This window comes from Falco biarmicus, chromosome 7 (assembly GCF_023638135.1).
Source record: "Falco biarmicus isolate bFalBia1 chromosome 7, bFalBia1.pri, whole genome shotgun sequence".
NCBI lineage: Eukaryota > Metazoa > Chordata > Aves > Falconiformes > Falconidae > Falco > Falco biarmicus.
This window is the reverse complement of record NC_079294.1, coordinates 38,472,378-38,496,505: the sequence shown is the minus strand read 5'-3', so window position 1 is coordinate 38,496,505 and position 24,128 is coordinate 38,472,378. Positions and strand designations below refer to the sequence as shown.

General features: G+C 51.2%; 1 protein-coding gene across 4 annotated transcripts in view; it reads left to right on the top strand.

Annotated features, from left to right (window-relative positions):
- The first annotated feature begins 19,854 nt into the window (after nt 1-19,854).
- Nucleotides 19,855-24,128, top strand: part of FERMT2 (FERM domain containing kindlin 2) — a 51,981-nt gene continuing 47,707 nt past the window's right edge. For 2 of the 4 annotated variants that reach the window (XM_056346344.1, XM_056346343.1), the window contains exon 1: nt 19,856-20,198. In XM_056346344.1, the coding sequence (XP_056202319.1) occupies nt 20,042-20,198 (157 nt within the window). In that variant the 5' untranslated portion in view covers nt 19,856-20,041. Of the gene's footprint in view, nt 20,199-24,128 lie in introns of all 4 variants that reach the window. The other 2 variants (XM_056346342.1, XM_056346345.1) reach the window with 2 other exon arrangements.

Below are 24,128 nucleotides of genomic sequence, written 5' to 3'. Positions count from 1 at the left end.
CCAGAACATGTTGCAGATTGATGGAATAGCTGTTCCCCTTGCATCAGAACGTGCTGGTACTTGCTGACTGCTCTCCTTATAAGGGGTGAGATCCTACTTTTCTGTACATGCCCCTTGGTAAATCGAGGAGAGGGTAGAGCTGAGACGTCAACCGTATTGCTGGTAGGAGAAGGGATAATAAGGACTGATGTCTGTTCATTGCATTGCATTTTCCCCTGAGTTAACAGACGTGTTTGTTTATGATGATGTTCTAATTTGTAACTTCATGGAGCATCTACTAATCTCCAAGCTTAATTGCAAACATAAAACACCTCAAAAGAATAAGTGGAGATTTATTCTGAAGTGTACACAGAGATGGTAAGCATGCTGTGGGCAGACTTTCATCTTTTTAATCCTCAAAAGAAGAGCTCTTATCCTCCCAAAAAGATGAAATACTATTTGAAAGTTAATTTTTCAAGTTAGAAAAAGAGTTGCTGCATTTTTATTCTGCAGGATAACACAGATTCAAGTAGGGTCACGTCTCTGCATGCTAGAGTTGAAATTTCATGCTTAAAACTTTCTGGTCAGATGGTCTGTGGCATAAAATAGAGCTGGAATGTCCTGGCTTCCAATTACTGACTTGTTTTCTTCTTCAAGAATGATGTTTAGTTTTGTAAGCTGTGTTGACTGGTGTTTTTTCTTCAGAAACCAAGATAAGGGAAATGCACTGCGCTGCTGTCAGTCTTCTGACTGATACTGAGCTGTGAGCTGTTTTCTGAAACTTGTCCTTGAGTACTTTAGTCAAAATTTGACACAGTTTTTTTGCTATGAGGCCATTTTTGCAGATAATCAGCTTCATTATTTTTTTTATTTCTCCTCCCCCCCAAATTCCATCCCTTTGCTCCTAATTATAATGTCACGGTTCTAATGCAGCCTCCCTTTCTCCTGTACATGCGCTCTCTCTGCTTTTATTGCCAGTGTTTCTGGAGTCAGAGGCCCTTTGCTTTATTTCACCGTGGTAGTCTAGCTGGCCAACTTCAATTATCTTATCTCCTTTCCTAATTAGTATTGTTAGGCTGAACTGGAACGTGTTTCACGTTCTCGTACATGCATTACGCCTGGTTGCCACATCTTCCTTTATGGTTTTCTGCGGTCCTGGTGCTTGTTTCCCGTGCCGCTTGTCAGTCGAGCTGCCTCTGCCTGTAGCTAAACTGGTAGGGATTGATTTTTTTTTCAAGGTGAGTTCATGAATCACTGTGTCAACTGTTTGCAGTTAGATAGTTAATGTATATTTGTGTGCCCTCTGCCCAGCAAGTTTATTTGAAATTCATTGTTCCCCGTTTTTCTGTTACTAGCTTGGAGATTAGGTTTCTGCCTCCACACATCATTTTGCTATGGAATTCGGACTGCAGGCGATTGACCTATGGTGTTCTACAAGGTCATCTCCCCAGTCTCTGCTGTACGTCTTCAGTGACCATCAGTAAGCTTTTATGCACCAAGACCCAGTAACAGACTGCCACATGTACTGTTATTTTCAGTTTTCCAAGCATTATCATCCTGGCTGCGCTCCATCTGCAATTGTAGTGACCCCTTTTCATTGCTTCCCCAGAGTCTGTGCCTATTGTCTTTGCCTATCTTGTGAAAAGCTTTAAAATCCTTTTTCTTTTTCTTTTTTTTTTTTTTTTAAATGTCACCCATGTGACAATCCCATTTTCTGGTTTATTGGATGGACTTCAGCCTAACCTTTTTCTTGCATTCCATGTTTGATCTGCATATAGTAATGATTTTCCACCAAAAAAAAAACTTTTTCTTTGTTTAGTTTTTCCCTCCCTCTTCCGTAGGTACTTCTTAGTGCAGCTTATCTCTTGCCCCTTGTACTCAAGCCCCTTCTGAGGTGTTAGGTTTTCATTCCTGCTTTGTTTTCTGTTCACTGGAACTGAAGCTTGCTTCGTGCCTGTGCATCCTCGAGACTTTAAGGGAAACTTTGAGACCCAGGAGACACCTATTACCATTGTGATCCCCAAGACTTCTCAGCAAAGCTTAGTGTTAGCAAAGCCCAGCTGGATGTGTTTAGCTTTCAGGATGGGTTTGCACGTTCTGTCTCACTGCGTTGGTGTCTTCTGTGGTTGCTGCCATCAGTCAGCTTAACTCTGGGACTGACAAAGCATTTTCTGTCATTGTCAATGAATTTTGGCATGTTGGCGAGCTGGCATCTCCCAAGGCCGGTTCCTTGCTCTTTGGGTTTCTCCTGCATCCCTGGAGGCCTGTTTGAGCCAGGCTTTGCTATAGAAACACAATGTTTTGTGTTTCTCTGCATGTCGTCGCAGAAGCACTTAAAACTGCACGCACAGCTCACGGTGTGTTGACATCCAAGGAATAAGAGGAGAAGCCCTAATCCGTGGAGGGAAACGCCTGCCTATCAAAGTTTCAGGACACCCTGGAGGTCAGTGCTCTCTGGTCCCGTTGGAAAGCAAATTCCAACATCAGCCTTTTCCCTGAAAATGCCCGGTCTCCCCAGCTGCAGTTGCAGCAGCCCTGGACTAGCAGACCTTGGCCAACCCTGTCCCTTTGAGAGTGAAAAGTCAGTGAGTTCCCCGCAAACATGAGATGTCCCAGGAGCGATTTCTTGTGGTTTTGAAATCCTCAATGCTTTATCCAAAGAGAGGGTTTTCATTTGACGATTCTGTGGGCAGCTGCCATGGATTAAATTCTCTCTTTGTTTCTTAAATAAAATACCATTTCTTCCAGCTACTCTGCCCATTCCCTGGTGCCTCGTTGACTGTAAGCATGGACATGGGAGAGGGGAAGCGCAAACTCCTCTACAGACCTCAGCCCTGACCAGATGCTCAAGCTCCAAGGACCCCCCATCCAATTTGTTGTTCTTGCTGGTTTTATGGCTCTTTCAGTATCTTCTTGAATGCCAGCATCCTATCTCGGAGTGGTCCCATACTTTGTACTTAAAGAGCAGCTAGTTAAAGGGTCTCACCATTTCATCATACCCCTCGATACAGGAGATCCTTGATTTCCTTTTTAAAACAGGATTTTCAAGCATGTTTGTGCTGAAGTATTTCAGGCTTTTGGGTTTCACTACTTTGTTCAGTTTATAAGAAGACTCCTTTAAGCCGGGGTTTTGAACTCACAGCTGTTTCAATTAGAAATTAACATTACCCAGTGCCTTATGAATCCAGATTTTTTTCTCGCTGGTATGATACCCCTGGTAACGTGGCGAACCACCTCCAGCTACCTGCGTGGTCCTGCCTATGCTACTTCCCTGACAGCCAAATCCCACCCTGGGTGAAACAGAGGTCTTCCCTTGACTTCGATGGTGCTGGATCATGTTCTGAGTGCCTTTAGTGCTTGTTGCTCTTCCTGCCTTTTCTTAGGTGAATATCTATAACATGGATTAAGTGAGCAGCATGGATTAGGTGGGGGAATAAAAGGCTTTGGCACTGAGATGGCCAGCACTGAACCCTTGGATCTCTCAAGCAGAGAGATCATGCTGTGATCCGTGTTGGCCTCCATGTGCTGCCCTGTGCTCCAGATGATGCCCAACAGCCTCTCAGCAAGCAGAGGGTTGAATTCTGGTTTTCTGTTCATATTCCTCTGCCTGCAAAGCCCAGAACAGTTGGAAGCCGAAGCCACAGGAAGGGGGAAAGGAGAGCAGCTCTGCTGGTTTTGAAATTGTGGTATCTTTCCACCTACTGCTGTCTCTCACACCTACCCAAAACTGAAAATGAGTTTGTGCTGCTACCAGAGAGAGGTTGATGGACCACATGGCATATTTTCACAGCTTGTGTTTTCAGAACTGAGTCACTAACATGCACTGGGGGTTTTGGGCTTCAAATATTCAGGTTTTGTAGGATAAGGACCCAGCAGGCTGGGCATGAAGACAATTTCCATGATCCTCAACAGTGGAAAAGGCAATGGTGAATGGTTGATGAGCAGAAAAAAGAAAAAGAAAAGAGCAAAAGGCAGATGAGCTGAGCTGGTATAAGTGGCTATGGTCTCAGGGCGGTGGTGCTTGGGAAACCTGGGTGCCAGGCTGACCGGTGCTGGGCAAGGCAGCGGGTGAGGGGGGAGCGGGCTTCCCCCTCCACGGGGTTTGGCACTGCGAGTCCCGCTGGGCAGAGGCAGGCTGCGCCGCCAGCTGCCGGGTAGGTGCTTCTCCTTGTAAGTCAGCGTGAAAATGCAAAATGGCAAAAAGCTCTGCAAAATGAGAAGAGCCCTGCAGAATGTGCAGAGATGTTTTATCTTCCCACCTGTTCACCCCGCTCCCATGCTGTTGAGCTGAAGGGCCAAATGAGGAGCATGCATTTTTTCAGTCTAAAAACATCAGTGTCCCACTCTGGTAACTTTCCATCATGTTTAATACCGCAGGAATTGTCAGAAATTTTCACATTCATAATTCCTTTGAAGTCACCAATACTTTAAAAATAACTTCATGTACTTTCAGCATTGCTAGGTGCACTTTCAGTAAGGAAATGGTTAGACTTATTTGCAAAGGAGGACAGACCACTTCCAAAACAAACACCATTTATCCCCCAGCTGGTGGCTTACCCACGTGCACCCCCCGATGCCACCGCTACGTCTCACCAATATTTCCCCCATCAGTTTTACAGCTACTGGACTGTGAAGGGCCCTCCATTAATCTCCGCGCTTTGTGTACGGTAAGATAGTTGGAAAGGGAATCTTTAAACAGCTGGGCCGTGGCACTGGTGTTCAGCTTTGTGTGCTTTGCAGGAGAGGCTTCCACTGAAATGACAGCTGAATATTCTGTGTTTACAAAGCACGATGCTAAGATGGGACAGTTGTGTCTCTTGGCACACTCCTCAGCGTTTCTCCTTTATGCTTACCAGACTGCCCCTTGCATGCAATTGAGTGTAGGGGTTTTTTTTATTTTTCCTGTAAAGCTAGAGTATTAAAAACCAGCAGGGGAAAGGGAGGGAGGTGAGGCTGCTTTGTGGTGGTTGCAGAAAAGGGAAGAGGATAGAAACATTCCTTCCAGCGATGCATGCCCTGCTGTCACGAAAGAAACCTGCGATCTCCTTCATGTTGGAGAGACCACATCTGCATCTGGGGGGGGCGGGAAGGAGGGGGAAGAAAAAACCAGGCAGGAGAAGTACTGATGAAATCAAGGCAAAGCTTGGCAGCCTGTGGAACAAACAGCCTGATGCATATCAGCCAGCACATGTTCAACACATGTTGTAGCTTGATGCTCCCACCAGGAGACGTGGGCGCAAGGCGGATGGCAGTGAGTGGGACGAGAACTACGGATCCTTCCTCCCACCAGGAGCTCTGTCCTGTGCCTGCCCTCAGCATCCTCTTATTCTGATGAATGATCCCCGTATACTCACCATGAGCACACATGAGCTTAGGTGCTGCTGCTCACCCAAAGCACTGCTATCGCAAGGCTTGTCCTGGTGGTGTTGAACAGCCCCAGTGACCACGCTCAGCCTGTGGACAGTCCTGCAAGGCACCCTGTGTCCTGCCTGCTGGGGTGGCACCTCCCAGGAGCCGAGCCCATGGCGTACACATGTGTCTCCAGGGAACTGAAACAATTTTCTGAGCCTGTCCTGGTCCTGGGGATCATCTGGTGCATACTCTCCAGCCCATTTTTCGTGGGCAGCCTCTACAGAGCAGCTGGGCTGCAGTTCCATGCCAGGGCAGCACGAGCCTTCGCATCTGATGGGTGGCTTAAGTGAGGAGGGACCTATGTGTCTTGCCCGACCTCCTGCAGGCAATAGGTTCCCACCCATTATTGCCAAGCAGCTTTCTAGGGATTATTAATTTTCTTTCCCAAGTCACAGGGCTGACCGAGGGTTACAGCTTTGACATCTGCAACCACAAAGTCTTGGGAAAAAAATCTCTAGGACTCGCTGCTTCAGACTGCCTCTCTCCGCAGCAAATTTGGATTCTGAGTAGCCTTAGCAAGTGACAGTGCCTGAAATATCTGCAGCCCATGTCAGTCCTGCATTCTGCAGTGCATCCTACTCTTTTATTCCAGCTACCAAAGAAAATCAGAGTTGTATGGATTTTGCAGTAAATGTTTTGCCAATTTCTTAGTTCTATTTCATAATCGCGATGGCATTCCTGGCCTCCTTGGATTTATGATTTATGGTGACATATTCACAGCCCGCTGGGGGAAGCAGGAGCTCTGGATGCAAGCTGTTTCTGGGTAAGCATTAAGGTCCTCCCGAGTGTGTTCAGTGGTATCAGGAGGAACTGTGTGTGTCTGCGAGCACAGATGAATATATTTTGTGCATTATCTATGTCTGCAGAGTGCACTTGCTTCTCCAGTCTAAGCTGTGTTTAAATCAGGGCTTTCAAATGAGCCTAAAAGCTTCTGCAAAATAATTTTACACTCTCCAAACAATTTAGTTAATTAACCAGCTAAATCAGTTCTTGCTGACTCTCCTTGAAGATATTCCTCCTGAACGAGGTTTTTTCTTCAGATTTGGATGAAATGCAATGGTTGAGTCATGAATTTTCTTTTTGGCTCTGTTGCTGGAGTGGGGAATGTTGTTCACAATATTGGCTGTTGCCATATGCTTTTTTCATCAAGTAAAAGGGTGCAACTTTCTTCTTGCTTCCCCCTTCACTGACTCATTCCCCAAATATGTTTCTGGTTAGGATGCCTTGTGATTTCTTCCTGACATAAGGTTTTCTAGTTTGCAGTTGGCTTTGTGAATCACCTCTGCGAGCGCTAAAACATCCCAGCTCCTGGGAGGAGCGGATGGGTGTCCTGAAGAACACATGGAGCAGCAAGATGCTGACCTGGTTCCTGGGGACTTTGTGTGCTTGATACCTCTTCTGCCCCAGGAATCGTTTTCCAGAAGCCGGGCAGTCCTGCTCAGATGCCTGCCGGTGCCCTTTGCATCCTGAATGTGGGTTGTTGTGCCTGGGCAGTTTAGGAAATGCCCGAGGGCGTTTCAAAGAGATCTCCCTCTGGTTTAGGTGAACGTGGCATTTTAGCTGTTCTCAACTTGAGACTTTCAGAATCTCTGTAAGTTAAGAAAGGGAGGTGCTGGCCGCAAAATAGCTTGGAGGGACATGTCCCTTCCTGAATTCTTTTAAGGCATTGCATTGAGGCCTCCTTTTGCTGACTCCCAGAGCATCTCAGTGCAGTGACCTTCACTGCTGATGCCAGATTTCCTTGCAGAGGGTGAGTTGAGAGCACAGGGCTTTTGTCAAAGTCAACCCAGTGCTCCCAGCATCCTGTCTTTAGCAGTGAGTAGCTTCCAGCACTTGGCCAGCAGAAGGGAACGGTTCCTCCAAAAAACAGAATGTGAATCATTCACATGATGCTTCCTGAACCTGACCTTGCAGAAAACAGGCTTGCACCTGCGAGCATGGGACTGGGTTCCTGAAAACCAGTGTCGGTTGCACCCTCCTAGTGACCCTTGCTGTGGTAGGGCTGTAGGAGTACACCCCATCCTCACCTCCCAAAGTCTTAACAGTCCAGGAGATGCCAGAGAGGCCAAGAAGAACAGCTCACCTCTTTTTCAGCTAAAGGAACTGAGATGCTGAGAGTTAAGCGACTGGCCCAAAGCCAGAGCGCTTGGAAATGAGCCCATATCTTTCTTGTATTAGCTGGGACATGACCGTGTAGCATGCCTTGCCCTGCTGGAGCAGCTATCCTGCAAACAAGCATCTCCCACCCCCCACCCCCACACCAAACTGCTCTGCATCGCAGGACAGTCCCTGTCTGTTTGATCTTCTGGGATGCAGGAGAGCAGAATTTCAGCAGCCTTTGTGCCCTCTCTTGTAGCACTTCCCATTTCCTACAACTTTGCCTGGAAAGTTAACTCTGGGCTTACCCACACTGGGAGTTTTCCCCGCAGTCGCTCTGCTGGCACGATGCTACAAAATTATTCCAGCTGAGTGACTCCCCAGCCATGCGTCCCTGGGTGGTGGGTCGATGGCAGAAGACACATAAGGGCACCGTGAGTCGTCACCGCAGGGTGGCCCTACCTGGTCCTGCAACCTTTCCCAGGGACAAGGAATGGGGACTCAGATCCTGCCTGCCCTCCTCAGAGCCTGAGAGCTGTTCTTCCCTGTGCCACTTGGGATGTCACACTGAGATAATGTGCCATAACCAAAGCTGTTTGGCTACAGAAGGTGGCAATCGTGGTGTCATGTGCCAAAGCCACCTGAGATGCCAGCCCTGCTCCCAGGGCTCAGGCTCTCACAAGAAGGGGCTTGTTCCGTTGGACGCAGGATCCATCCTCACACCAAGGTCCCTTCCAAGGTAGGACATGCCATTTATAACCAACCCTCCACATGCTGGTTACCCACATGGCCTTGGTAACCTCTCCTTTGTAATTCAGGAGTGACTTCTGCAAGATGGTGCCTGAATTTCCATGCGATTTGACAGAAATTTGGGGTGTTTTGCTGTGGGTTTTTTTTTTTTCCTTATTCTTTCCAGTGCTGCTATCGCTGGTTTTTCCTGGCTGGACGCTGTCACCATCCAATGTGTCATCACTTGGGAGATGGAAAAGGAGGGAGAGGTGTTTCTTTGCAAGGAACAAATGTTGTAATAACCCATCTTTGCTCCGCTGGCAGCATCTCCAGTGCCCAAAACACACTGGAGAGATATAAGCAAAGCCTGGCCGCACCACAGCCCCGCAGGGAAGGACAGGGGACTTGATGCTTGGAAAAAAAGTATTCTGGCAGCACAGTCTCCTGGACTCTGCCTTTAAAAGAAGAAATCTCCCAAAGGAACTCTTGGAACCCAACATTTTTGTTATTTAAAACAGAGCAAAATAAAGAGCTGGAGGCTGCAAGCTCAGTGTAAACAGCAGTGGCTTCTCAGGCCCTTAGTTAAAGCCCCCTGGGGAGGAAAAACACATTAGATGGCCAAATAGGTCTCTCCTCCTCTCCATTGCCGTGTTTCCGTGTAGTTGGGAAAAGGGGTGAGGTCTTGGGAATAGCTTTTTGCTGGCTGTGCATTCAAACATGCAGTTGAGATACTTCCCTCTGCCACCCCCCCTCCCTCCGGTTCCCTGCCAAGCAGAACCATTTGGGATTTTCCCTTCCCCATCTGCGTGGCCACCAGCGCAGGCGACAGCACGGGATGCAAGGTGCCACGGACCTCCAAGGGTCTGGCCAGTGCCAGGCAGGTGTGCCAGGATTTGGGCCATTGGATAGAGATGGGGCTTCCCAAAAGCACCCAGTGCTCGGCGCTGAGAGCTTTGGGGAGTCAGCACCGGGTCAGCATGTGGGCACAGCACCTCTGCGTAGGGGGGCTCACAGTGAACGCCGTGTCTGCATACCCTGGGCCTGTTCGTCACTTGACGGGCCAAGATGGGTGGGCATCAGGGGCTTGGGTTGGGATCCCAAATCTGCCCAGTGCCCCCTGTCCATAATCTAAAAGGTGACACTAAACATCCCTCCTGCTCATGACTTCAGTTCACACTCCCCAGGGCTCTTGCTGCGTTTGTGCCACCTGTGGAGCAGCAGTCCCAGCTGAAACCATGACATCCATCCTGGGCAATAACCACCCCCATCTTGGTAGGACAAGGGCAATGGTTTTAAACTAAAAGAGGGTTTATTCAGGCTAGGTATAAAGAAGACATTTTTTATGCTGAGGGTGGTGAGACACTGGCGCAGGTTGCCCAGAGAGGTGGTAGGTGCCCCATTCCTGGAAACATTCAAGGCCAGGTTGGACGGGGCTCTGAGTGACCTGGTGGAGTTGCAGATGTCCCTGCTCATTGCAGGGCGGTTGGGCTAGAGCGCCTGTAAAGGTCCCTTCCCACCCAAACTGTTCTGAGTCTACGATCTCTGCCATGGAGACCTCTTCTCACACAGTGCATCTCCCCCTTCACCGGTCTCCTTCCCAAGAGCTTCCTGATGGCCTGTTAAGCCACTTCAGAGCATTGACCTGATTTTCTCCTCTTCCCCGTGCATCCCCAGGCTGTTTCCTGTCACGCTGCCGTGGGGCTTGGCTTCTCCTCCCACCTTCCCACGGCTCTGCGCAGCCGCTGCTCACAGTGCATTCCTTTGCATCGTAATCTCCGCCTTGCTATCTAAGGAGCTGAAGGATATTTCCAACCCAAAATGCCAGAACATACTGGCATCCACCTCCGGCTACCTTCCTCTTGTACACGCATCCAGCTCCTTAAGCTCTCTGATACTCTGCCATGTTTAAACAACCATCACTTACAGTCAGCTCTCAATGCAGCAGGTTATTTTCTTTTCTGTCTGGGATTTTTTTTTTCCCCTTTCCCAAGCCCCAGCTGGTTTCTGCAGTTTCTTGCTCTAGTGACTGGGCCTGACTCTTTGCAATGAGCGCCTGCACCATGCCTACTGCACAAGGTGTAACTGGGCTGCAAAATATGCAGCACAATCTTGACTCGACCTCTCCGTTTTCCAGAAAGCAGCAGGTCCAAGATGTGACCAACCTTCTGCCATCATTGCCAATGCCATCGGTATCGTCCTGCGGCACCTCAGGAGCAATCCTAGACCAGCTTCCTATGGTGCTAGCTGGCAGCAGGGATGAAGGGTGCTGGTCCCCCAGCACATGCCACCTCTCTGCTTCCACCTGGCCTGTGTCACTGGTATTTTTGTTGGCCCATGGGATGCTCTAGCAGCGATGTGCTCTCCATCCTGAGGTCTTAGCCACACACAGCTGCAAGGACACGAGTGGACATCCATCTTTTTGGCATATGGTGGGGTTGGGGCAGCCACAAGCAGTGGAGCACAGAGAGTTACCTGCAAGCAGGAACTGGGCCAAGTCTGTGCACGGCACTAATTTCAAGCCCATCTTTGGAGAGAATGAAGCTGTTGCTCTTCAGACCAGGCAGCAGCTCCAGCATCCCCTGGTTTAAGCAATGAGCTGCCAAAGGCTTTTACTGATCAGAGAAGGAGGGAGAACCCCACTGACACAAAGCACGCACGTAGACCCTCCAGGACGTGTACTTTCAGGCTCAGCTTTAAAAACTGCTGACAGTGGTGATTCCCCTCCTTCTGCAGTCCTTCACATAAACAGTCTCCCCTGAGACCTAACCTGAATCTTTCGCTAGGTGATATGCCCACTGCTTTTGCCTGTCCATTGTGGAAATGGGAACAGAGCATTTTCTCCCTCTTCCATCCCTCCCTCTTCAGGTAAACCCTCATTTATCTACCTGAAGATGTTATCAGCTGTCTTTCTTTCTCTAGGGTAAACAGCCTGAATTCTTTTAACCTTTCCTCATCAGTCACCTTCCCGACTCCCCTCACGTGGTGATGAACTGGGAGTGGGGGTCTCCAGCAGTGACATCATTAAGCCCGCCTGTCCCCAGTTTGCAGGGGATGTGGGGCTGCCCCAGAAACTGCAGGTGCATGATGGCACCCTTGGCTACAGACCACAGTATGTCTTCTAGGAACTCGCAAGTCAACACAATTTCATGCTTCGGTGGGGTTTTGGAGATTCCCGTCTCCCCATGTTGCCCATTCCTGGCTGGCTAAGCACCCACCTCTCCTTCTGATGGTAGCTGCTTCAGACTGCTCTGCTCAGAGGTGAAGTCCATCCCACCCGGCTGATTCAATAACATCTACCTCATTAAACCACTCTGATCTGCTCCATCTCTATTTTTCCAGCACTAACGGCATTACCATTCCACTTGCATCTGACCTTTCTGGTGAAGACTGAGGCTGAAAAAGCACAAAACCATCCAGCTGTCTGGGCATCATCCGTCTCAGGCTTCCCCACGTGCAACAGGCTCAGCTGCTGCAGCTACACAGGGCATCTCGGGTGTCCGAGAGGCAAGACAAGGGATCAGCCCCCTCCCTGTTGAACAGATCCGTTTGTTTTCTGCTTGATGTTCCCCAAATGCCTTTATTCAGCTCAGAAAACTTTGGCGGAGCGCTGAGAGCTGAAGTCAGCCACAACTGAGAGACGTGGATTGTGGCTGGGAAGTGCCCACCAGTGTACGAGCCCTCCTGCTTGTCTGCAGCCTCCCGGTGTTATTTCTCTGCAAAAGAAAGCAGCTTGGGGTTATTTTTGAACCCAAACCTGCACACAGGAGCTGTTTTGCTTTTCTACCATAGAAACCACACCAGCTATCCCAGGCAGCACGATCCCAGCTCCAGCGGGGAGCTGCATGGTTGAAAGTCACTGCTGTGCACCCGGCCTCAGCATCTCCACCTGTAAAAAGGGGAGAAAATTTCTGCAGTTTCCTTGGCTGCAGCCATTCATACCCAGATTTGACTGGGGAAGTTGGGTGACCTGAGCCCAGAGAGGCTGCTCACAGACATCCCGAACCCAGCGAGAGGAGCCGAGCTAGGCTTGTCTTGGGTTAAAAACAAGAGAGAAGAGCGGTCAGGTGGGCTGCAGGGAGCCCCGTGGATGGCCAAGGGAAGTGGTTGTAGGGGATGATGCTGGGTTGCTCCCCCTGAACCCATGATCTGGGGTCTGGGGCAAATGTGGGTGATTCACACAGGGAAAAAGTGCCCTGCATGACAGCCCCAGCAGGGCTGCACAGCCAGACACTCCCTTGTGCCACGGGTGCCCGTGTTGTGTCCATGCCTTTGCTCAAGGACCTGTTATCAGTCCAGCTTTCACAAGCTCTGACGTGCGTTTTGATAAAAACACTTGTTTGGAGTTTTTTGTTCTCTGGCAGTGCATGAGCAAAGGTGACCAAATCTGAGCGCCTCTGTCCTCAGTGCCACCCTCCTCCTCCTCCTCCTCCTCCTCCTCCTCCTCCTTCTCCTCCTCCTCCAGCCTTTGCAGCTTCCCACAGCAGGGGTGGGATTTATCAGGAGTGTGTGATTTATAGGACAGGTGTGATTTATGGGGCTGCTGCTATACTTGTTTGGCCTCTGGGGCTTTGCAGCCTTGAGGAACTCCCTGCTCCCCACACCAGTGTTCCTTGTTCTGAGTCCTTTATTCCTGAGGCTTTGGATGCTTCTTGGATCAGACAATGGGAAGGAAGTGGTGGTGTTTCTGGGGGGCTGTTGCTGCCAGCCCCTCCTTCCTTCTGGCTGGGCTTGGAGGCAGCAGGCAGTTCCTCCTCAGGGAGCCCAGGGCCACAGGGCTCCTTCCTAGGATGTCACATGAAGGGGAGGTATAGGGTTTTGGGGGCTAATTGGTCCACGAGTGTGTCCCAGCTGCCCACTATTTGCTCTCCACATTATGGTGGAGTGTCTGGATTTCCCTATTCACCCCCCAAGCTGCTGCCATCGTACCCCTGCTCAGGGAGATGAAGAACAAACCCATCTTTCTGGGGCTGCGGGGTGGGGACCAGGACACCGGCACTGAGAGGGTCGGTGATGCAGCCACTGTCGAGCATTCCAGTACTGGTCAGAGGGGATTGGTGGCCCAGGCTGGGATTTCTGGGGTTTCCACAGTGAGAAAATCATCCTGGTCCCTCCTCATCCTCATGTCCCTTGAGCACCGCTGGACAGCCAGTCCCCAGGGCAAATCCTTGCTACTCCATTTCACAGTTTGGTGATTTTTTCAATGCCATGGGGCTGAACAGCACCCTGGGGAGCTTACCTGAAGCTGAGCACAATTTGCACAGGGTAGGGGATTCAAGCAATGCCTGCAAAGAAAAACTGGCATGCTGAAACCCCAGGGCTGGGCAGGACACGAATCTGCTCTCGCTGGGCTTTGCCTCTGACCCCCGCGTGTCTTGAATTGATTTGGACCCCACTCCAGAGCGCATCCATAGGGGTGGGAATGGTCCAGCATATCTCAGGATGCCCTGCACCTCCGCAGCCCTCGGGCCCCCTAATGAAGCATGACAGATGAGCTTCATGTCACTGCTCCCTGCGCTGATAGAGGGAAAACCCACGGGCTGGGAGCCAGTTTCCCCAGACCGTTGGGGAGAGGAGAGCTGGGGCTGGAGAGATAACGGGAAGCGTCAGTGCCAGGGCTCAGGGTGGGGGTTTGGTGCTGCAGCACTTTGTGATGCCAGCTATGGGGGTGCTGCTTTGCAAATACACAGAATGGGGCTATGCAGGCTGCTGGGAATGGTTTTCCTCCCCTCCTTCATCACCTGGGGAGATCTGCAGGGTGCTGGGTGCCAACACAGGGTGCTTTCCTACAGCTCCACATCCCATCAAGTGGCTGCCCCAAAAGGGCCTGAATAGCAACTGTGAATAACTGGTGGTGTGATTTGGATCATCTTTTCCCCCCCTACTGCTTTCCAGTAAATCACTTCCAAACAGACATTTTCCACTCTCTGGCCAGCTCTGCAGATGATGGTGCTGGAGCCATTCAGATGAATTATTTTGGATTTTGGGGTTTTCTTCTTGCTGAATAGCTGTGGATAAATGATGCTGGATGTTTCTTCTAACATCCCAGAGTGACCAGCTTGAGGGATGGTGATGGAGCGTTGCGTGACATTTGGGTTTTCTTTGAGCCCCAGCTCCACGGGAGAAATTCAGTCTACTGGCCTGTACTTTGTATTTGTAGAGTCAAATGAATAGGAGGCCTTCTGAAGGTGGATCAAAGCCAGAACGGGAATGGCAAAGGCTCAAAAAATCTGATGGACAATAGAAAGTGGTTTAATATGTTGTACATTACAGGACAAGTGGGTGTGTGTGAGATATTTGAACCTTTGGGCTAGAGTTACCCCCTTTCTCTTGGGCAAGCTCAAATCAGCAGTGTGCTAAAGTACCCTTCAAAGTCAGTTTCAGACAAAAAACTCTACAGACTGATCCATTCTGGGATTACCTCACCAAAACACAGCCTTTTCCATCCTGGGTTTCTAGGAAATGCATTCTGCTGGCCACTTGCTGACGGTTCCATGCAAAGTATCTGCAGCATCCACAGGAGAGATGCCTCAGGGAGCTGGTAAAAGCAGCCAGGGAGAGCTACATTTGGGATAGGTTTTGCCAAAATAATTTGGAAACCTTGGCATTGGGCTGCATGGGGGCAATGGTCCAACATCCCTGGGGCTGTCTGAAAGACTGATGAGGATGACAGCAGCTGAGAAGGACACGTTCCTGCATCCCTGTGCAGCTTTTCTGCCCCACCCTTTGCTACAACACAGGCTATGCACAGCAGCATGATCTGCTGCTGCAAAGACATGAAGAGTCCAAGGTGAGGATGATGAGAGGTGCCCAACCCATGAGCCAGGCACAGGTGATACAGAGGAAGATCAGCAAAGGGTGGGGGCACGGCTGTTGTGAGACACTCAGGCACCGCTCAGGGAGCTGGAAGGACATGGGGATGAACCAACTTCCAGGAGAATTTACCTGGGATTTATCCAAACTCTCCATCACATGGATTCAAGTGTTCAGCTAACAACTCCCTCTGGCCAAAACAGATGTCAAGAGGGAGCCACCATGACTTTCAGAGAGACACAAAGTTCAAGGACCCTTTTGACCTTGGGGATGACTGGAGAATGATTCGGGGCATGTTGCCTCCTTTCTGGGCTAAGGCAAGAGTCACACACAGTGGAGGTCACTCCTGGCAGCTGGAAACATCAGAAGAACAAAACCACATGACAGAAAAAGGATAAAAGACAAACGACGGTGCAGGGATTCATGTCAACAGGAAACTAATGCCTGCCACAGTCAGGAGAGCCAGCGGAGTTATTTGTTATGAAGAGCTGATTGCCGAGGAAGAGGTTGGGAAACAAACCTCCCAGCCTGAGGCTTCAAGAGCTTAATTGACACCAATTCCTGGAAAGAAGGTGAAGAGGGGGCAGAAGAGCCCTGTAGCAGGGTTTGTCCTGCGGCACAAGCCTAGCAGGCTCCAGTGCACCACAGCTGATGTTAGGCACATGCAGCATGGAAATGAGATGTGATTTCATAGCTGTAGGGCAACAAAACCTTGGCTTGACTTCTCAAGGGAGGAGGTAGCTCACTCGGGCTTTGTGTCTCTTACCTGAGCGTAGCTATCTCTTGCAAGCTAGGATTTATTCCAGCTGCAGGGATGTTTCTTGTAACCTTTGGGCATGAAGGGCCAAGCTGAATGGTTGTGATAGTCTTGAATCTTGGTCCCTGGCTTCATCCTGCTTGTCCTTGGCTATCAGGAGGAGAGCGCCAGCCACACAGTCCTAAGGTCGATGGCTCTCACTTTAGGTAAGGACACTCACCTTGGCACCAGTGCTTCTCGCCCAGAGCACCCAGCTGCATTTCCACACCAGGTTGCCTGACCTTTCCTTGGGGTTACCAAGACAAACATCCCACTCTGAAGATGCAAGTACTTGAGCCTACAGCCCGGCACATCCTTCATGGCCCTCAAACTCTATGAAGATACCGAAGTGCTGCTTTGTGTGTTCAGCCCTGGGCCCCACGTAGCCCTCCAGCTCTGATACCGGCTGTCATCCCTGTTCTGCCCCGCAGCTGGTGGGAAAAAGCCGAAGACACCTTCCCAGGAAAGGGTGATGAGGCTCTGTTATGTACAGGCTCAAAGGGGAGACAAAATCCTGGGAATTCTGACTTCATTCATCAGGAGTAGACATTGCATCCTGCTGAGATGGAAGGCAATGCAGGAGCAAAGCAGTGGGATTGCACGGGTGGAGTTGCATCCTAATGGACATAAGCAAGTAGTATTTTACTGCTGGGCAGTGAGGTATGGAGATGCTAAACGATCTTTGCAAGATCACAAGACGGAATTGCTACAATCTAGAAAGACTAAACCTCCACATCTCAAGTGCCTCTTCAAGAACTTCATCAACATTATTATTCATCCTTTCATTACAAGGATACTGAACGACTCTACACATATACCAGGTGATTGCACATTTGTCCAACATGTAGCCACGACAGCTTCATTACTCTGCATATACATTCAGAAAAATAAAAAAGCCAAGTAATGTGGACATTTCGGAAATGACAAAATTAGGGAAGAACAAATGTTGCCAGGAATAATCAAGGAAGTGGAGTTACCCAGCACATTTCCTTTGCGACCTTCACTTTGCTGGGAAATGATCGTTTGTGAAAAGTGAACCTTGGCTACATCCAAAAGATGCTTAGAGGTGGAAGGGGATAGAGACAGATGGAGAAAACCACCCAGGTGGTTCAAACCTCTCTCACCTGCTGTCATGCGGCGCCGGAGATGCAGGACCAGGCAACAGGCAGCTTGTGGTGCTGGTCGGTCCCTGCCTGAGTTTATTTCTAGCGGTGCATTTTTTCAAAGGGACTCAAGTAACGCTCCAAGTCACTTTAGGGTTGTTTGTGAAGAGCTCAGAGTAAAACTCAAGGAGAAGTAAAGGGCTTGCAGACCCTCTGTGAAGAGGAGCAATACCAGTGGCAGTGGGCTGTAAAAGAGCACATCAGGTGTGAGGTGTTAGAGAGGCAAAAAGTACCACGAGGGGGAAAGCCAAGCATCTGCATTTCTCTTTTTTCGGGGTGGTCTTTTGAAACTTCTCCCTTGTTAAGGAAGAAGCTGCAGACAGGGAATACTGAGACCCAAGTGAACTGGTGGGATGATGGGGGAAGAGCAGGGGCTGCCCACCACCAGGTCAGAGCAGATCGCTCTTGGCTGTGCTGGAGCATCTGAGGAAACAGAGCTTTTGTTTATAGGAGATGGGGGGAATTTCTCTGCCTGTGTATGTGGAGCGGGGCCGGGCACTCAGTCACGCTGCTTTTCCTCCTCCAGTCACCCAAACGCACAGGGCAGGTTTCCATGGCCGGTCACCCTGGAAAGAGCCAGTCCGACCGGCTTGCCGGCAGACCTGCAGCAGCCAAGCAGGAAAGCCAGCTGGTTTCAACAACTGCACATAACAGTTTAAACCCCCCAAAAAGGTCATGAATAAAAAAAGGGGGCAAAACAAGTCGAATAAACCCACAACAGAGAAGGAGCCACTCAGGTTCATTGCTGATTTCCGAAAGATGCCCGTTGAGCCGTTTCATCGGAAAATCATCCCGGTTTCTGCAGAGTGGAGGCAGAAGGAGCGGCGGGCCAGGAGCTGTGCTGCAGGCAGATCTGGTAGGTATCATCCCTGTCCCGATGGAAGCGGCTGTGCGTTTCGGCACCTTATTTGGCTATTGTGCTCGTAAGGAGTGAGGACTTCTTGCAAACAGTGGGAAGAGCCCCGGGGATGCTTGGCTGCCTCTGACGCAAGAGTCACGGCGGCCGGTGCATTTTTGACCTTGCTTTGCCTCTCGAGCCAGCATCAGAGCTGACGCTGCCTGCCTCTCCGCACACCCACCACCCAGCAGCGGCACTGGGAGGAAAGGGGAGCCCCAGGAATGGCAGCACCCAGCACCAGCTGGGATGGAGAGGGCAGAGAGAGTGGCTTTCCCCATCCTTAGGGAAAGAGAAACTCTGTAACTTGTCTGAAGAGCACAAGAAGCCAGCAGCCTATACCTCACAGCATGCCATCAGCTGTACTAAAAGGTTACGAGCTCCGGCGGAGCCGTATTGAATTGCATCAGCTGGGAACCTCATCCAAAACGTTCGGGTTGAGAGTAACCCTTTCTATTTATTGCCCTATTGTTTTACGCTGGAAGAACACGGTGATACAATCTGCAAAAGCTTTGTTGTTACAGACTGGCTTTCCCCTGCCCTCCCAAACCATCACCCTGTGAATTATGGTCCAGTTTCCAAGTTTGGGGGGATGAAATGGGGGGTGACACTGACAGGGCTTAAGGCCCCAGGAGGATTTGGGGGGGTGGAGTTCTGCTGCCCATCCTCCCATCAGTCAGGGCGATGTTACCCATTTCCCTCTGGCAGCATTGGCCAAGTCAGCCCAAATCGCCCGCGCTGCTCGCGGGTAAAACCTGGTTTATGCTGCCCAGAGCAAGCTCGGGAAGTTTTTTATTAATGCATATGGGAAAACAAAGGAGGAGCCCTTTGTAAATATCTCCATTATAACAGCAAAAGCAAAAAGGTGGCAAAACCTTTATCATCCCCATTAAGAAGTTTTTGCTGCCTCCCCGATGGCAAAGCTCCCACTGCCCTTTGCAGCACAGGACGTGGGAATGGCGCTCGTGGAGAAAGCCCTGGGCTGGCAGAGCCATCCCAGAGGCTGGCGGGGAAGGCACGGTGGCATCGGGATGTGGCATCCCACTGCCTGGCATGGCAGCATCAGGATGCGGCATCCCAGCACCTGGCATCCCACTGCCCAGCATGGTGGCATCGGGATGGCGTCCCACCGCCTGGCATCCCACTGTCCAGCACGGTGGCATCGGGATGAAACATCCCACCACCTGGCTCGGTGCTGGGGACATCCCGCCCACCACTGCTGACCACCGCGCCGGCCCTCGCCACGCACCGCCTTCCGAGTGACGGTTTTTCAGGAAGCCCAGCGGCCTTGGCGGGATGTATGTATCATTGGGTGGGGAGCTACAGGAAGCAGAGAATTTTTCTTTTCTTTTTTTTTTTTTTTTCTCCATTTGTGCCCGTTCAGACCCTTATTTAAAGACAGTTCCCATTTCCTAGCTTGGCTGATGATGAGGATGGAGGGAACCAACATATCGCCCAGCCTCAGCGCAGGCACAGCATGGGCCCTGGGCTGCGATGCTGAGCTAAGGGCTTTGCTGAACGAGAAATATTTTGTTTATGAATTTAGGGCTTTTAAATGGGCAGCGTTAAATATATATATATATATATATATATAAAAAACCCAACAAAAGAAACCAAACCCTGAAGGCAGCAGCAGGGCGGGCAAGGCTGCCACGGAAAGGCGCTCCAAGCACTCACGCGTGTTTGAGACACGGGGCTCCCACCGGCCACAGGGGCCGCTCCCCGGGCCGGCTCAGCGAACCGAGCCGAGCCGGGCCGGGCCGGGCCGCCCCCCGGAGAGTCCCGGATGTTGGAGCGGCCCCCGCTTGCTCCGTCCTTCGCTTCCATAAAAGGCCAAGGGGCCCGGCGGCGCGGGGCGCGTTTTTCCTTTAATTATTATCCCCCTCCTCCTCCTCCTCCTCCCCCTCCTCCCCCCCCTCCCCCTCCTCCTCCCCTCCCCTCCCTCCTCTCCCCGCCCGCCCCTTCTCTCCCGCGGCGGCCCCGCAGGCAGCGGCTGGGGGCGGCGGGCAGCGCTGCACCCCCCGAGCCCGCCCCGCCGCGCCCCCAGCCCACCCCCCGGGCGCGGAGGCGGGCTGTGCCGCGCCGTGCCCAGCCGAGCCGAGCCGAGCCGTGCCGGCGGGCGGGCGCTGAGGCGCGGCTGGGGCGCAGGAGGCCGGGGCCATGGCGCTGGACGGGATCCGCATGCCGGACGGCTGCTACGCCGATGGGACGTGGGAGCTGAGCGTCCATGTCACCGACCTGGGCCGCGACGTCACCCTGCGGGTCACCGGGGAGATCCACATCGGCGGCGTCATGCTGCGCCTCGTCGAGAAGCTGGGTGAGTCCCCTGGCACCCCCCCATCCAGCCCAGCACCCTGCCCCAGCAGCCAGCACCCTGCCCCAGCACCCTGCCCCAGCACCCAGCACCCTGCCCCAGCACCCAGCCCCGGTGCTGTTCTCCAGCACCCTGCCCCAGCACCCAGCACCCTGCTCCAGCACCCCGGTACCCAGCACCCTGCCCCAGTGCGGTGCTCCAGCACCCAGCACCCTGCCCACCTTAGCACCCATCCCAGCACCCTTCCTGCCCCATGTCCCAGCACCATGCCGGTGCAGCCCCTGCCATAGCACCCCAGCCCAGCCCTAAGCTGCCCCTGTCCCCCGTGCGCCCTCCCAGCTGCCCCCAGAAGCCCCCAGTGCCATGGGTGGCAGGACCCCCACAGCCCCCACACTCCCAGCCAGCGCCCTGGGGCTGCGTTTCCCAACTGCCTCGGGCCAAACCAGCCAAACTTTCATACGCTGGGACCCTTTGCCAGCTGGTGGGGTTCAGCCCCCCCTCCGTCGGCCGCTTTGCCAGCAGGGTTTGATACAGAGCAGGGTTTGATACAGAGCTGTGAAACGTTTTCATTTACAGGGTGCTGGAGGGGGAGCGGGGCGGGTTTTTATGGGTATTCTCCAGTTTACAGAAAAAAAAATGAATTCTGAAGTTAAAGCTGGTTCAGCGCTGCTTTGGATGAGGAAAGCACCTCCAAGGGCCCTTCGCGAGCATGGGGTGATTAACGGGGTGGTGTGGGTCAGGATGGGGGGTTTGAGGCTGGGAACACCGTGGTGTCCGGTGGCTTTGGGTGCATACCTGGACAAAGAGCCCGTTTGTCTGGGACGCGTGGGAACGCACGGCCGAAGCCGCTGGGATGGCTTTGTGGCGGAGGAGCCAGCTTGGACGAGCTCCCTGCCAAAAGCGAGCGGCTGACCCGCCGGCCCTGGGGAGCTCAGCCCCGCCAACCCCCCCACCCCACCCCGGCTTTTTTTTATCAGCTCTTTTTATATCAGCTCGGGTGTGTTTACTCAACGGTATAGACTGGGCTGATGACTGTAACTGCTTAAATGAAATATTCATTGCAAGGGCCCCGCGCGTGCCTGCGGCTGTGGGAGTAGTGGACCTGTCAGCTGTGCCTGCAAGTCCCGGTTCAATGCAAAGCCCTCGTGTGGCTTTGAAAATACCATCTTCCACCATGCTTAGGTTTTGATTTATTAATTATCTGAAGTTACAGGAAGGAAGAGATGGATATAAATATGCTTGTTTCGAAAGGAAGCAAGTGCTCGCATCAAAGGGTCTCGTGCTGGAGATAGCCTTGACTCTCCAAAAATTTGTTTGGTTTGTGTTTGGTTTGGGTTTTTTTGTAATTTTTATGCTGGAGCTGCAGAAAGATCAGCTGAAGTTGAGGAGTCAGTGGCTAGGGGGAAAAAAAAAAAAGCTTTCTAGAAATTATAAAAAACCCAACCTGTTGATCACAAATGAATAAGCGACGCTCCCCTCAGTTCTGAGCTGAGCTGGGTGTTGGGGCCAGCAGATGCTGAAGCAGAGCTGGGGCCAGCTTGTGTGCAGAAAGCTGGGCGCATGCACAGGGACAGAGCCCAGCGAGGACCTAAATTAGCGCTTGATGTAATGCACAACACTCCCCCCCCGAAATGCGTTTGCCCGGATCCTCTCCACTTGTTAAATTAGGGATTGTATTAGAGGGAAGGAATGCAGTGGCTGCAGTGCTGGCCCCAGTGGAGGGAGTGGGATGCTGCTTCCCCGGGGGCTCAGCCCCTGTGCCCCCCTCCCTGGGATGGTTGAGACCTGCAGATATCTCCGGCTATTGCCTTCCCTTTCCCCTTGGCCTTTGTCACTGAGCCAAGCTATACGTATTTAGTTCCTTTTCATCTTCCTGCATGTCAGCTCTTCCAGCCTTCTCATTATTTTTATGGTTCTTCTTGGAGCTCCTGCCAGGCTATCGGGGTCAGGTTTAGCAGAGCAGGGTGGGCCAGGGCTTGCTTCTTACCCTTGTGTGCCTCCTCAATGCCCTCCTTCATCCAGCCTCTGCTGCTGCTTTGTCTCCAAATATATTAATTTTGCAATTTTTCCGTGTTGAAACCATTTCTCTGTGTTTTTAACCTGTCCCTCCCCATCGTTCCTCTGTCCCTGCTGGTGTTTTTTAACAACTCCCAGCATTACAAAAATTATTCATTTGCAAAGCGGATTTTTTGCTGACAGTTTTAAGGAAATTTCTTAAAAATCAAGTTTCCTTGCAGCTCTGAGATCTCCTATGGACTGCTCCACTTGCACATTGCAGGGGGAGGAAGGAAAGGGGGTTTGTGCCTTGGGCAGGGGGTTGCTGGCTCCATCATTTGGGACAAACCTCACATAGGCTTTGTGCTGCCAGAGGGCAGGGAAAGCAGATTTCTGTGGGCTGCCCAGAGTTTCACTGATATTTAAGGCATTGCTGTGAATTTGCAGCAAACTGGCCCTGCTCTGCTGGCAGGATGCTGGTAGAAGTTCTCCAACCATTAGTAAGCAGGGGGAAGAAATGCCTTCCCTTCTGCCAGCAGCAAGGAGAGCTTGGAAAAGGGAAAGTGTAGATTAACGTTAGTATTTTCTGATGCTCGTAGGAGAAAATGATCGCAGTAAATAGCCCTTTGCCTTGGAGAGGACTGGGGTGGCATGCTGAGAGCAAGAACACAAGAGAGTCTCTTACCTGCAGCCTTGCCATTAGGGATATCAGTAAATCTTGTCGATTCAGTTCTTGCCTGTGCAGAGTCGCTGCAATTGGCCTATTTGGGAATTGGCAATTAAAATCTGTCACTAATGCAGGCAGGGATTGGAAGAAACCCAAGGAGCAGATAGGGATTCTGGTTACTCAAGTGAATTGCAATGACCTGATCACTCCCCTGTTATTTATCACCCTGCTGGATTAAACCACTTGATTAATTAAACGTGCCCTGTGCTTGGCAGAGTCATCTCTGAAAAACAGGCAAAAAAACCTGCTGAGGTTTTAAGAGCAGTAGCATTTAGTTGGTCTGTGTGGGTTGGGGTCTGTACTGGAAACTCCTGGTGCTTACCCAGGGGTTTTTAGGAATTTTGCCACTATTGACTTACAAACAAAAAATGAGGCTTAAAATCACTGGGAGTAGAGGAAGGAAGGAAGTGAACGCAGGTTATTGTTGTTGTCAACTTTAGGCTGTTTTAAACACATGCAAGAAAAACCCCTGCTTTTTTGAAATGCACAAATGAAACGGAGCTTTGTAGGGTAAACATTAAATGCGGGATTGTGTTTGGGCAATGCTCTGTACGGTAGTCGGAATAAAATAATAGCTCACAGAATCAGGGAAGGGGGGGACAAATGTTGGTTGGCAGAGGAATGGCTTCAGACAGTTGACCTAAATGTGCACTGAGCAGACTCAAAAAGTCTGTGGATAGAAGTTTTGCAGTGGAAATGCAGATTTCTCCCTAGGTGTCTTCTACAGGCAGCATATGCGTGGCAGCCAGTTCCAGCAATGGCAGCTCGCTGGGAGCACTGGGTGGAGAAGTGAGCACCTTTAGGGGTTTGTACCTGAAGAAAACTGGGAAGTGAATGAAACCAACCCAGCTAGGTTTGCAATTACAGCAGTCCTTCTGGATCAGAAGGTGTTAGCACTTGCTGCATGGCCGAGCCAAGGCAGGAGGATGGCTCAGGTGCTGCCTGGTGGTGCGCTGGTGTCCCCATTTTATCAAGCCAGGACGGGCACACGAGCTGCACTGGGACTAAATGTCAAATCAAGCTCTCTGCCTTCAGAGAGAGCAGCTGATAATGCCAGGCACTGATGACATCTTCTGAGGCCTTGGGGTCTTCTGTGAATCACATCTTGGATAAGAGTTTGGGCAACTGGTTTGAACTCCATTGTTCCCCTTGGCAGCTCCTCCGCTATCTCCTTTCCATCATCTGGGAGAGGGCGGGATGTCTCCTGAGGA